Source organism: Trypanosoma conorhini, assembly GCF_003719485.1.
Source record: "Trypanosoma conorhini strain 025E chromosome Unknown Tco_14.4_contig_00534, whole genome shotgun sequence".
Classification (NCBI taxonomy): Eukaryota; Euglenozoa; class Kinetoplastea; order Trypanosomatida; family Trypanosomatidae; genus Trypanosoma; species Trypanosoma conorhini.
In genome coordinates this window covers 115-13230 of record NW_021704623.1, presented here as the reverse complement: position 1 = coordinate 13230, position 13116 = coordinate 115, and the positions used below count along the sequence as shown (strand labels likewise).

Below are 13116 nucleotides of genomic sequence, written 5' to 3'. Positions count from 1 at the left end.
CAAAAAGCGAGGTAGAAGGCACTCGCACACGCAGGACCACCGGCTATCCACCTGAGCATATATATATATATATATATGCACGCGAATACATTTCGCCCCACGCGTGTTCGTAAAAATGTCATCCAGCTGCCGCGCCCACGAGCTCTGTTCCGTTGCTTTTTTTTTCCTTCCACCACTCTTGTGCGTCTGCTCGGGAACTTCCGCAGACGCGACGCCCATGAAAAAAATGTTTTCCTCCGTTAGTGCGTGTTTTGCTTCGTCCCTCCCCAGTCCCTCCTCCTGGCGTGTTCGGCCTGAGGACGTGCATAGCCACAAACACTCGTGGAAGAAAAGAGGAGGAGGTGGAGGAGGGAGGACTGTTATCACAGCACGGTGCGGCCAAAGGTGGGCTTCTGGCCCTGCGGTGCGTCGCTGAGAGCAGGGCCCTTTCGACGCCTATCAATTCGCTCCTGCTTTGTGCGCCGCGTCAGGCACGGGCCAGAGGGGCGGTGGCACTGACTCGTCTCACTCCAGTTGAGTGGTGCCTTCAGTTCGTCGATGAGCCACTCCCGGCCGGACGCCCCACGCGTGAAGATGTTTCGCTTCGGCATAGGCGGCGGGGCGGAGCTGGGAGGCACCGTTAGCTTTTCTAGTGGCGGCGCCTTCCCTCGCTGCCGCTGCTGCGGCGGGGCGTTCTCCTTCCCAGCCGCGTCCGCTTCCTCTACCGCCTTCACATTCTCCACCGTCCCCTGCGCTGCCGCCGTCGAGTGCGCCAGAGGCAGGCAAGGCGCCTTCCGCGTCAACGCCCACGGCGCCGCGGGGGTTTCGGCGGCGGCTGCCACGCCCCCTCGGTTGGGGTCGCCAAGGTAGAGGCGGAGGCACGGCCCCGCCAGCTCCGTCTGGGAGATTTCATGGATGAGGGCAAGCGCCCCAGTGAGCCCCGTCGCGACGACCCGCGGCTGCACCCAAAAGTGGGAAGTGCGAGAAGAAGTTCGCAGCGCGGCGGCCGCAAAGGCGCACGCGAGTATGGCGGCCACCTTCGGCGGGGCCTTTTCCAGCCATCGGAGATCCGGCTGCCAAATCGATGCTGCGGGCGCCACAGACGCGTCGTGTGGCGGGGCGCGGCGCATGCGGGGTTGAGCACCCGCTTCCCGCAAGCACAACTGCCCTGCGCCTCCGCACCGCCCCTCCTCCTCTGTGCGAGGCAGAGAGCCCACGCCCACCGTGTCTAGGCTCGCATTCTCGGTCGCGCCATCGTCAACGGCAACGGCATGGTGGTGGTGAACCTCGCCAGCGTCCCTCGCACCCGCCTCGCTCTCGCTGCCTTGGATGCCCTCAGCACCGGTGGTGTTGTCGGCCTCGGCGGCGACCTCCTGCCGTGTTCGCTGGCCATCCAAGTCAACTTGTCGCAGGTAGCGCATGCGTCGCTGCAGCTCACGCACGCGCCCCTGGGCGGCCTCGTCTAGGTAGTTCTGTTGGAGGTCGAGGCGAGAGATTCGTTTCGGGAGAGCTTGCGGTGGCTCCATAATTTGATTCCGCGTCACGCGGAGCTCCAGGAGGTCGGGAAAGAGCCTATCCAAGTCACTCAGCCGTGTGAGATGGTTGTAGGAGAGCACAAGCGTGTGCACGCAACGCAGGGAATTATCTGCACTGTCCACCGGGTCCGGCAGCAGGGTGCGGAGCTGGTTGAAGCTCACGTCAAGCACCCGCAGTGCCGCCGACCGCCGTAGACCAGAATCCGGACCGAAGAGCGGCCCAAGGTCCTCAATCTTGTTGCGTGAGGCCTGCAGAACGCGGAGGGAATTCATCTGCTCCACGCCGGCAAGGCTCGTCAGCTCGTTGCGACTCACATCCAGCATCACAAGCTTCGTGAAGGCAGCAAGTGCGATGGGCTGCGCTGGCGCCAGTGACGCCGGTGACGCAAAAAGCGAGGTGATGCTGTTGTGCGAGAGTTGCAGCATGCGCGCCTGCACCGCCGCTTTACTGCCACTGCCGTGCCTCCATTTGGCGGCCACGTCGTGCACGCACGGCAGTGCGGTAAGCTGCCTGCCAGAGAAGTCAACCGCCCCTTTGCGGTCTAGCAGGGGCAGAAGGACGCATGTGTCGGTGTTCAACACTGGCGGCTCATCCCCGTCAACGGGGCGAGCCCGCGGCGGCAACGCCTGCTCGCCGTTGGAGCCAGACGACTGGGAGGAATGCGGCCTTCCTGCCGCGGCCGCCTCCGTCGCACGAGTCCCCGCCACTGGGAGTTGCCCGACCGCCGTCTCCCAGCTCTCGGCTTTGGGCCGCAGCGGCCTCTCGGGGCCCGAAGTGGCACACGACAGATCGTCGCACCGCGACACCCACGGACCACGCGGCGGCTGTGCGGCTGTTTTCTCCCACACCGCCGTGGGCACGTCCACGACCACCGTCGCCAGAGGCATCCCCCACCCGCCTGCAGGCCCTAACGGAGACCAAAAAGAAGAAGAAAAAAACTATGCAAATAAACTTATCCTCTTCTTTTCGTGACTTTCGCTTTATGCGTTCGCGTGGCAGCAGAAAAGGCCTGCCGGAAAAGACTGCTTGCCGCACTCAAAGACACGGGAAACGAGTTAGGCGGCAGAAGATGCGCAGAGCGAGGCGCTGCAGCTGCCCAGCACACAGTGGCAGCAAAAGAAGCAAAAAAAAGAAAGAAAACAAACATACTTAAAAAAAAGGAGAAAAAAACACTGCTGTGAAAACTGCGGCCCAGTTGCAGAGTGGTTTTCTTTCTTCCTTTTCTTTTTTCCTCATCGTTGCACACCTCCGTGTCAGACTCCTGCGCAGGTCACCCTGGCCCGCTCCAGGCGTATCAGAGCGGCCATCCAGAGAAGCGAGGCCGCCGTGATGGTGGCCTGGAGCGGCAGAGAGACCACACAGCCACGCAGTGACCCCTCGCCTCTTCTCCCCACGTTGTGGGCAGCCAGGTTGAGCAGCGAGGCAAGCGCGAAGCCCAGATGCAACAGAAAGGCGGCGCCAAGCGAGGCCACCGCCAGAAGTGGGGTCTTGTACAACAGCGTGGGCTCAGGGAGCGGCGTCGGCGGCCTCTCCTGCGGTGACAGCAGCGGCTGGGAGCCACCGCCGTCGTTAGTCGCCACCACAGGCGCTGGTAGCGGACCCAAATATCCCTCTGCCATCTTCGCGTCGTCCGCCTCGCCGTCCGCCGCCTCCTCCTCTCGTTGAGTGCGTTGAACCCGCTCGTGGAAAGCTGGGGCGGGCGGTTCTTCCTCCATACAGAGAGGAGCTAAAGAGGGCGGCGGCGGCGGTGTCTTTTCCGCCCCAGGCGACCGCGGCGGAACGTCGCCTTCCATCGGCGTGGACGGCGTGTCGGGACACGGCTCCAGCTGGTCCACTACAACCGCAGCTCTGTCGTACGCGCTGCCGCCGCAGAGGCACAACAGTCGGCGCCATCCCCTCCGCGGCTGCCGCGGCTCCTGCAACGCGGCCACGGCCTGCCCGGTCATCACCCCCCACGCCACCTGGCACAGCAGCAGCATAAAAGACTGCAGGGTGCTGTGCATCAGCAGCGGGAGACGGGGGCAGAGGCCCAGGTCGTACGCCGTCGTCCCCCGCGTGTAGAACGTCAACCTTCGCGTGGAGTCAAGCAGCGTCCCCGCCCCGCGCATGGCAGACACCGCCCCAAACCCATATCCCACGGCGGCAGAGACGAGCGCAAAGCGCATGGGGCTGAAGGCGAGCAGCTGGCCATGACGACGCGTCAGCAACTCCACGCGGTAAAAGATGAGAAGCAGCCACACCCGCAGCACTTCGCTGACAGTGACGCTAACGACGATAAACAACGGCGCCAACGATGCCCGCTTTATCGCGAGATAAAGCAACCCCGTGAGGAAAGGACTAAGAAGCGCGACAAAGGCGGCAGCAAGCACCAAGGGTAGGAGCTGTGGATGCCTTGCAAGCACGACGGCAGCGGCGATTAATAGCGGCCCATACAAGAGAATGCAACAGCCAAGAATGCCAACCAAATACATTTTCCCGTCGGGTCCCTTTCCCCGCTGCAGGCTCCGTTTAAGGAAGCAGAAGGGGGAATAATAATATATCTTTTTTTTTGTAAATCCCTTGCTCGCTATTACTCAACCTCTTCGCCTCGCTCTGGAGGCCCACTCTTTTGGTTGAGCAGATAGCGGCAATGAGGGGCATGAAGAGAAAAGGCATGAGGGGAAAGACACCACCCTGCGGCTGACGCAGGCGTTGACAATTCACGCTTTCACCTTTCACCGACCCACCCAGAGCCGCACAACCTCGCACTCGATCCCTTTCGTCTTTTGTTTTGTTTGTTTTCTCTCTCTCTACTACATATATATATATATACGTGTATGCACAGTTCCTGCAGCAGAGCAGCAGCGATTGCTGCGTTGAGTTGTCATGCCCGCTCCTCCTCCTCATCTTCCTCGTCCTCGGAAGTGGTGTCGTCAAAGCTCGTGAAGCGCTTTGGCGCAGAGGCCGGCGTCGCCGCCTTTTTCTTGAGTTCGACGGAGGACGACGAGTTGGACGTCGCGACGCCGTGGCGTGGCACGGAGGTCGCCTCCTCCTCCGTCTCTGGTGAATTTTTGCTGGACGTCACGAAAGTTTTGCGCGGCGTGAAGTAAATTCTTTTGGCAAGCGAGGAGGGCTGGGCGCCGGTGACGGGAGCAGCCCCCGACGCCGCCTCGCCCTGCTGCTCGTTCTTCGCCGACGGCACCTGCTCGCTCTCGGTGCTGTCATCCCAGTCGTCGTACCACGCGGTCGTCGGCTTCGCTGGATGAGTTTCCTCTGCCGTGGCCCTCACGGGGGCCACCGAGGCCGCACTCGCGCGCTTCTCGACGGGCGCGGTAAAAGGCGCCACAAGACTCTTCTCCGCTTCACTCGCGCTGTCGACGCCCGCCGCCCGCGGCCGCGACGGACCCCCACGGGCCTGACGCGCCCGCTCCTCCCATGAGCCGCCGCTGCTGGACGACTCGTGGGGCGGCTGCATCAATGCCGCCTGCGCCACCGCGCCGGCAGGCAGATCTCCCGCATCCGCGCGTTGGTCGCCGCCGCTGCCGCGGAGGGGCGTTGTGGCTGGAGGGGCGGCAGCGGGGGCAGGCGCCGCGGCCACCGCACGCGCACGCTCCGGCGGGGTTGCCGCGTCAGCCGAGTTGCCGCTCGCCGCCTCGGACCACGCCATCTCCTGCCGCCGGCCGGCCGCCTCGCCAACGGAAGTTTTCAATCGGCGCGACCCCGTCGTTGTCGTCGTCGTCGTCGTCGTCGTCGTCTTCGCAGTGGCCGCACTCGAGCTGATTCTCCGCGAGTCCTCCTGCTGCTCCAGCGACGGTGGTGGCGGCTGCGCCTCGGGGGAGTCATTGCGATTGCCGCGGGCCACCACGTCGGTGCTGGAGGTTTGTGGGTGCGTGCGGGGTGTCGTGGCTGTTGTCCCGCTGCCGGACGCCGGCGCCGCCTTGCCGCGCTGGTCGGAGGAGCGCACCTCTCGAATCTCGACCGACGGCGTCGGCATCTCCCTCAGCCGGCACACGTCCTCTGCAGCGGCCGCGCCGGCCTTCGCCGCTGGCGGGGAGGACGCGGTGGCGAGGGTGCGGTGGGCCGCCTGCGCCTCCTCGCGGCAGTCGCGCAGCGAGACCTGCACCTCCAGCAGCGCCTGCCGCAGCCGCCGCTGCTCCCCCTCCAGCAGGCGCAGCTTCGCCTGACTGTCCTCGCACGCCTGCTGCTGCGCCGCGGCCTCGTCGCGCGTGTCGTGCAGCTGCGACTCGAGCAGCGCCACCGTCTTGCGCAGGGCGTTGCAGTCGCGAAGCGGCGCGTACTCCCTGTGCTCCCGCTCGGCGGCGTCGCGCACCGCGGCGAGGGCGGCCTCGAGCGACTCAAGCCTCGACCTGCACGCCCGCACTTCCCGCGAGAGCGCCTGCGCGGCATCTTCGCCCTCGCGCGAGGTGTGCAGCTTCGCCACCTCCTCCTCCAGCGGGGCCACCTTCGCCTCCAGCAGCACCTCCAACGCCGACGCACGCTCCTCCAAGGCGGATTGCAGCCGCCGCAGCTCCCGCTGCAGCTTCGTCTCCAGCCGGCTAGACATCTGCTCCGTGATCGTGGTGAGCTGCGCCTCGGCCGTCTCCATGGCGGCATCCACGCGGGCCTCACGCTGCTCCTGCCACTCGCGTGTCTGCTGAAGGCGGCTCAGCAGCGTGGCGACGCCCTTCGCGTGGTCCTCGGCGGCCGCGCGAAGCTCCGTGGCGTCGGCTGAGAAGCGCCCCGCCTGTGACTCAATCTCACGGATGCGACGGTCCATGCGGTCCACCTCCGCGCGCGCCGCCGCGCTGCTCGTCTCGCTACGCAGTGCCATGTCATTGGCGTGCTCCAGCCGCGCGGTGACGGACTGCAGTCCGGCGAGGGCGTCACGCCGTGACTGCTCGAGGCGCTCGCCAACGCCCCTCGCCGCCGCCTCCACGCTCTGCACACGCTGACCAACCTGCGCCACCACATCGTCAAGGCGGGCGGCGGAGGCGACGAGGCCCTCGCGTGTCTCCTCTAGCGCGGCGGTGCGCTGCTGCAGCTGCGGCACGCGTCCCTCCACCGTCTCCACCGCGGCACGAAGCCGGTGCACCAGCTGCTCACACCCCTCTATTCGGTCCGTGTAGCCCTCAACCACACGGCGGGTGTGCTCCGCCAGCTGCTCGTCGCGCTCGCACACCTGCCGCAACGCATCAACGCCGCTCTCGGCGCGTAGTGCGGCGCGGCGAACGCCCTCGATTTCGGCCCGTAGTTTTTCCGCCGTCGCGGCAGCGCCAAGTTGGCTTTCAATCTGCGTCAACCGCGCATCACGGTCCTGCACGGTGTCTTCCATGCGCTGCGCCCGCTCCGCCGCCCGCTGCGCCTGCGCCTGCGCCCGCTCCGCCGTGTCGCGCGCAACACCGACGTTGGCGTCCACGCGACTCACGGCCTCTTGCGCAGCGTCCGCCTTGCGCTCCGCGCGGTCCATGCGGGAGGCGGTGACGGCGCTGCTGGATTCCAAAGCCCCCAGGCGCTCCTTCAGCGTGACCGTCTGCAGTCGCACCTCCGCGTGGCATGCGGTGGTGCAGTCGTGCACCTTGGCGTCCACGCCGGCGACGAGCTCCTCGTGACGTGCAATTTGCCGCGCGAAGCCGTCCAGCGGCTCGCGCAGGGTGCGCTCAAGCGCCGTCGCGTGGGTTCGCCAGGCCGCGTCGACTAGCTCCTTCACCTGGCCGCCTGCCGCGGCGACGTCCGCCCTCAGCTGCTGCTTCAACGCCTCACGCTCCCGCTGGTCGTCGCGGCGCATGTCGAGGTACCGCAGCAGCTCCACGTCCAGCCGCTGGGCGAGGGCGGCGCGCTCCTTCTCGAGCTGCTGCGCCGACTCCACACGCAGCAAACCGCACTCCGCCACGGCCGCCTCCAGCCGCTCGCGAAGGCCGTCCAGCTGCTCTTGTAGACGCTCCTGCTGCTCGAACTGCGAGCGGTCCCGCACCTTGGCGCAGCGGAGGGCCTCGTCCAGCTGCCGCTGCATCACCGCCCGCGCCGTCGCCTCCTCCTTGCGCTGCTGCTGCACGTTCGCCTCGAGCTCCGCGAGTGCGCGGCGCGACTGGTACCCCGCGGCGCGCAGCTCCACCAGCATCTCCTCCTTCCAACGCCGCCCCAACGCGGCGATCGTCTGCGAGCGGGACTCCCGCTCCGCCAACAGCTCGCTGCGGAGGTCCCCGATCTCCGCCACCGCCACGCGGAGCTGGCGCTGCAGCTCCAGCACCGGCGGAGCGCCGGGCGCCGCGCCCTTGACGTCGTCGCAGCGCTCCCACACCTCCTGCTGCGCCGCCGGCCGTCTACCGGAAAGTGCGTCCTCCGCTGCCCGCAAAATTTTTGTCGCCTCACGTGAGAAGTTAGACATTACCCGCCGTCAGGCGTGGCGTATATATATTTGTATATATCTCTCTGTGTGTGTGTATACACGCACGCACGCACGCACGCACACAGAGAGAGAGAGAGAGAGGCGCGTATGTGTAGGTGAATGAATGAAGCAACGTGTGTGAGGAGCCCCCGCGGCGGCAGTCGCACCACCACCACCCTTCCCGCACGCTCTCGCTCTACCTGCCCCACGGGAGGAAGCAAAGCAGCAACAACAACGGCGGCAAGAAGCAGAAGAAAAAAACATTCGGAAACATAAAAGAAAAAAGAAGGGAGAGAGGCGTGCACACAAGGAGACAAAGGGGGGAGGAGGTGCACTGCCATGAAGCAAACCAACACACAAACGAAAATGCGAAGCTCCCGCCAGTACGTGAGAATAATGTTCGATAGCAGCCAAAGGAAAAGGAATAAAAAAAAATAATAACCGAAAACAACAACAACAACGCTATTCGAGTGACAGCCGACTACGACGCGCCACCGTCCAGGGAACTGCCTGCCTCTTCACTTGTAGAGACGGCGCGCAGGCGGCTGGCCACCGTCCGCAGCGCCACTGAAACTTTTAGTAGGCGACTCAGGCGGAGACGTGCTTCCCGCTCCCGTGCGCGCAGCGCCCCCTCGAGCCGTGCAGCCGCCGCCTCACGCCGCCGCAAGTCTTCCTGGAGGGCCTTCATGCTCGCTGTCGTCTCCTCGAGGGCCACCGTGTTGCGTCGCGTGAGGTCGCGCCGCTTTGCCCACTCCTCCTGCATTCCCTGCACCCCCGCGGCGTACCGCCTGAGAAGCGCCGCGCTCAGAAGACTCATGCAGCCGTCCATGTACAGGCTGCCGTGGTGCACCATCCCCGCGGCGAAGCGAATGGCGGAGGCGCCCCCGTTATCCTGATCGGCTGACAACGGCTCCTCCTCCTCGTGCCGCTGCTGAAGTTGACGCGAGACGTGCTTCTCGATGCGGCTTGCCCGCACAAGTGCTTTCGCGGTCCGTGACAGCCTCGCACGGAGTTCCTGCAGCTCCTCCGTCTTGAGCGCCAGCGAGCGTTTGAGGGAAACGACCTCCACGGCGTGCGCGTTCGCCCGCGCCTCGAAGCCCCTCGAGAGACGCCGGGCGCTACTCAACTCACGGCGCAGCTTCACGAGGTCCCCCGCGTGCTCGCCGGCGTCGCTCGCAGCAGCTGCCTTTGCCACCGGCTTCTGCTCCGCTGGCGGCGGTGACGGGGGAAACTCCGCGAGACCGCAGGCCTCACGCGCGACCAGCATGAGCGCCGAAAGGGAGGCGCCGTGCTGACTGAGCAGCGCCGCCGCCACACACCGCCACCCAGACAACATGGCGCGTGCTGCCGCGGCGGCGTGGTCCGTCGTCTCGCCCTGGTGCGCCGCCGCCGCCGCCGCCGCCGCCGCAGACGGAGATGGCTGCAGCAGCAGCTGCTGCCGCCACGATCCGTGAAGCGAGTGCAGAATTGCCAGCCTCTCCCCCCACTCCGTGCAGGCTGCGTCGTGCCGCTGCTGCTGCTCCTGCAGTGTCAACGCCAGCCCGTCCACGGTGTGCTGGGCCGCCGCAAGCCGCCTCTTCTCCGCCTCAACCTCGCGCTGCGCGACACCCAACGCGCTTCCAAGCACGAAACTGTCATCATCGAAGCGCTTCTTTGCCCTGAGGAGGTCTTCCCTATGCGACGCACGGGCCTGCGCCAGGGCTTCCTCGGCCTGCGCCAGCTGCGCCGAGTGTGCCGGCACCGCGTCACCGTCACTGTGCTTGTGCTGCAGCCTCACGGCTTCCAACACGTCATGGGCGTCCCGCCGCCACGCCGCAAACTGGTCGCCCAAACCAGTCAGCTCCTCCATGTACACATTCTGCAGCCGCAGGCACTCCTCCCCTATGATCGCCTGGAACTCCTGCGCAAACTGCGCCCGTAGCCTTCGCTCCTCTTGCTGCAGCTGCGTCCGCTGTGCCGCGACCCGTGCGGCGTCGCCCGCGACTTTCTTTGTTGCCTCTTGCAGAGCCGCCTCTCGCCTGGAGAGCGCATTGTGCTTCGCCTGCAACTCCTCCGTCAGCGCCGTTTCCTCCGCCGTCGCCGTGCGAGCACCACCCGCAGTGGCGGCCGGCGCACCGTCGCCTGCTGCGCCGCCGTCATCGACGCGGCCGCTTTGCTCCCCACCGGAAGCCCCTTCCACGGCTGCCTGCGGCGGCGCAGCAGGCGACGGTGCGCCGGCCGCGAGCGCCTCTGTGAGTTCCACCAACCGCTGGTTCTCCTCCCGCAGCGAGGCGGAGAGCGCCAAGAGCCGCTCCAGCTCCGCCTGCTGCTCCTCCAGCCTCTGCAGCAGCTGCCCCCGCTGCTGGTAGGCGCGCTCCGCCTCTGCCTGGGCGTTGGAGACGCCGATGGCGCAGGCGTGGCAAAGCGGCACCGGGGCGGAGCCGGGCCTTCCTGGCAACGTCAGCCGCCGCTTCAGGCACTGCGCGCACATCACCATGCCGCACGCGTGGCAGTTTGCCGGCCTACTGAGCAGCGTGAAACTACGCCCGCAGCCGGGGCGCTGGCAGACGCCCACCTCGTTCCTGCGGCACCACTCCCGCTCCGGGACGATCCGAAGCAGACGCTCCATCGCACCCTGCCGCGCAGATATGCAGCTACGCGTGTGCGTGGAACGATGCTTCCAGCGTCCGCCTTCCCTCTGCGGGGGGTAAAAAAGAAGAAAAAGAAAAAGATCAAAGGCACAAACTACAGGCCCATGCAGGTTTACACGCACGCAGCGGCAGCGGCAAAGTAAACAGTAAAAGAAAAAAAAAGAAGGAACGCCTGCTTTAGTCTCTAGTTCCGGAACGGTCGCAGGTTTTCCCCACCGGCTTCCCCCCCCCCCTGCCCCCATTATCTCTTCCTTCCCCGCAGCGAGGCACGCCCACACACGCGCACGAATTCTAACTGCGCCGGCCATTTTTGTGCTATCGCCGCCTTCCGCCCACACGCAGACAGACAGACAGACAGACAGACAGACTCAGCACATTCGGCGGCGGCGACGACGCACACGCCCGCACCCCACCCCCTCTCGCTCCGCTCTGGGCCCAGCGAGCCGCGAAAGCGAGAGTCAAGAGACGAAGAAGAAAAATAAAACGGGTAGGCGGCAAATACACAACGAAATAAACACAGAAAAAAAGTCAAGAAATGGGGGGGGGGGATGGAAGAAACACGCACGCCTCGAGCCACGTGACGGAGAGGCTCGTGTGTCCGTGGTGGTTCGCGCCAAGTACGTGAGCAGAACCAAGACACATGCGGTCGTCGCATAAACCGTGAGGGGGTGCATTGGGCGAAATCGAGAGAAGAAGACGAAGAGAAAAAGAGAAAAAGAGAAAAAGTGGGAAAGCGGGCGTACTACTACGAGGTATAGGCCTCGAAGGTCTCTTGAACGGGAATCGAGCAACTTGGCACAGGGCATTTGCCGCAGATATGCTCCGCACAGTCCTTGCACAACACCTGATGTTTGCACGGGTAACAAATCACAGTGCAAAGGCGCCTGTGACATACCATACACTTCGACCGTTCATTAATGGTCATGCGTACGCGGCTAATCATCTCAAGCATTTCCCGTTCAACTTCTTGGAGCTGCTCCAGTGGACACAGCTGCAGTCCACTAATAGACGGCATCTGTACGTGGGTGTTGACAACCTCCGCTTTAATTTGCTCTCGAAGGGCGTTGAGTGCCCGCTCCCGCCGTTCGGTCGTCTGTGGGTCCTCCCCGTAGCGTTTGCGGCGCGGCTCCGAGACGAGCGCCTGCTGCTTGTGCTCCTCCAGCAGGTCAAGACGAAACTGCAGCTGTGGCATGCTCATGAAGGAGAGTCCAGCCTCTCGCGTCATTTCAACCCACTGCTGGTACTCTGACTGACGAAAGGGAGAGTTCGAGATGGAGTTCAGCTGCACCACATTGCCGTTCTGCGTGGCGCGGAAACACGGCGGGAGCTCAATGACGATGTGCCACTCCGTGCTGGCCATGTCGGCCGAGAAGCCCGAGTACTTCGGGCCACGCCTCGCCCCCTTCACACAGGCAATGTAGTAGTGATCACTGTTGTCCCGGCGCACGTCCTCGCTCCGCATCTCAAGCAGCACGCGCACAAAACACCCCCGCACCACCTCCTCGAAGTTTTTCCACTCAATGAAGTTCACCAGCACCGTGCGAAAAAGCTGCAACTTCAGCAGGAACTCCAGCGGGGGCGCAGGCGTATGCTCGTCCAGCAAGTAGTCCGTCTGCCTCGCCTCTGGCATCACGTCTCCCCAGCAGGCCTTCTGTTTCCCTTTCGACCTTTTTTTTGTTTTTCTTTTGGCTTGCGCTACTCCACCGTTTGGCCTTGAAAACCAAAAAAACAAACAAACAAACAAAAAAAAACACTGCGCACGGGCGGGAGGACGAGGGCAGAGACAACATCCCCGAGACAGTGACGGTGAATCGGGGGCAGTGCCGCACACGGCGAGCAACGAGGCAGCCCGGCCGCAGACACGCGCAGAACTGTCTGGGCCGCAGTTCCCCCCCACCCACCAATCGAGGACAAGAACAGCAGCCGCAACGGAAGGACTACGTGTTGGTTTGCTTGCCCACACTTTCAGCAAGGCCTCGCAGCGGCCGCGCTGCAGAAAGCGCCAGCGGGGAATAAACGCGCCCTCTCGGCATTCCTCACACGCAGTAAAACGCACCGATGAAATGGAGCTGCCGAAGGCGCCCCTTCAACCCGGCCTCCCGCGCGCAGGACGGTGAGGGCAGGGCCGGGCGCGCCGCGAACACCCACCGCTGCCGAGGGTTCCGTCATCGCAGACGGAAAACGACACGGGCAGATACAAGCGGCCACGCACACCGCCAAGAACGCGCCGCCTGCATTTTCGGCCCCATAAAACGAAAAGAAAAAAAAACGGAAAAAAAAACATGTGTGTTTGCTCCAGCCCAACACGTCCCCCTCATGCCCACGCAGCGCCCACTTTTCATTGGCGGCGCCCCGGCCTGCTCTCGCCCGGCCCACCCGCCGCTTCCTCTGCGCGGCGCACGAAGAACCGTCCGCTCTGCGCGTCTCTGGGCGGGAGCAGCCGACAGCCGCGAGTGGCGCCCGCCCCTCCGTGGGGAGAGGGGACGAAGCAAAACAACAAAATCATTTAAAAACAGAAGCAAAAAAAAAAAATTAGTTCCCGGCGTTCAACCCAACGGGAGAACTCGCACATGACCAGGAAGCAAAGGCGATCCGCGGCGGATCAGC

At 64.5% G+C, this 13116-nt stretch overlaps 5 protein-coding genes across 5 annotated transcripts, besides 9 other annotated features; all 5 read right to left on the bottom strand.

Moving 5' to 3' along the window:
• Positions 1 to 57: 57 nt before the first annotated feature.
• Positions 58 to 77: a microsatellite.
• A 255-nt stretch (positions 78 to 332) lies between these two features.
• Positions 333 to 356: a microsatellite.
• A 6-nt stretch (positions 357 to 362) lies between these two features.
• On the bottom strand, positions 363 to 2402 carry Tco025E_07182 (putative leucine-rich repeat protein (LRRP); the record flags this gene model as incomplete). Its single annotated transcript, XM_029374049.1, has 1 exon — positions 363 to 2402. The coding sequence occupies one exon, from the start codon at positions 2400 to 2402 to the stop codon at positions 363 to 365; it is 2040 nt and encodes a 679-aa protein (XP_029225845.1).
• A 227-nt stretch (positions 2403 to 2629) lies between these two features.
• Positions 2630 to 2685: a microsatellite.
• An 83-nt stretch (positions 2686 to 2768) lies between these two features.
• On the bottom strand, positions 2769 to 3986 carry Tco025E_07181 (uncharacterized protein; the record flags this gene model as incomplete). Its single annotated transcript, XM_029374048.1, has 1 exon — positions 2769 to 3986. One exon carries the CDS (start codon positions 3984 to 3986, stop codon positions 2769 to 2771), a length of 1218 nt encoding a protein of 405 aa, XP_029225844.1.
• Positions 3987 to 4378: 392 nt separating this feature from the next.
• Tco025E_07180 (uncharacterized protein) lies at positions 4379 to 7879 on the bottom strand (the record flags this gene model as incomplete). Its single annotated transcript, XM_029374047.1, has 1 exon — positions 4379 to 7879. One exon carries the CDS (start codon positions 7877 to 7879, stop codon positions 4379 to 4381), a length of 3501 nt encoding a protein of 1166 aa, XP_029225843.1.
• Positions 7880 to 7938: 59 nt separating this feature from the next.
• Positions 7939 to 7964: a microsatellite.
• Positions 7964 to 7981: a microsatellite.
• A 379-nt stretch (positions 7982 to 8360) lies between these two features.
• Positions 8361 to 10487, bottom strand: Tco025E_07179 (uncharacterized protein; the record flags this gene model as incomplete). Its single annotated transcript, XM_029374046.1, has 1 exon — positions 8361 to 10487. The coding sequence occupies one exon, from the start codon at positions 10485 to 10487 to the stop codon at positions 8361 to 8363; it is 2127 nt and encodes a 708-aa protein (XP_029225842.1).
• A 361-nt stretch (positions 10488 to 10848) lies between these two features.
• Positions 10849 to 10877: a microsatellite.
• A 311-nt stretch (positions 10878 to 11188) lies between these two features.
• Positions 11189 to 11235: a microsatellite.
• A 19-nt stretch (positions 11236 to 11254) lies between these two features.
• On the bottom strand, positions 11255 to 12139 carry Tco025E_07178 (uncharacterized protein; the record flags this gene model as incomplete). Its single annotated transcript, XM_029374045.1, has 1 exon — positions 11255 to 12139. One exon carries the CDS (start codon positions 12137 to 12139, stop codon positions 11255 to 11257), a length of 885 nt encoding a protein of 294 aa, XP_029225841.1.
• An 86-nt stretch (positions 12140 to 12225) lies between these two features.
• Positions 12226 to 12262: a microsatellite.
• A 496-nt stretch (positions 12263 to 12758) lies between these two features.
• Positions 12759 to 12790: a microsatellite.
• Between the last annotated feature and the right edge of the window lie 326 nt (positions 12791 to 13116).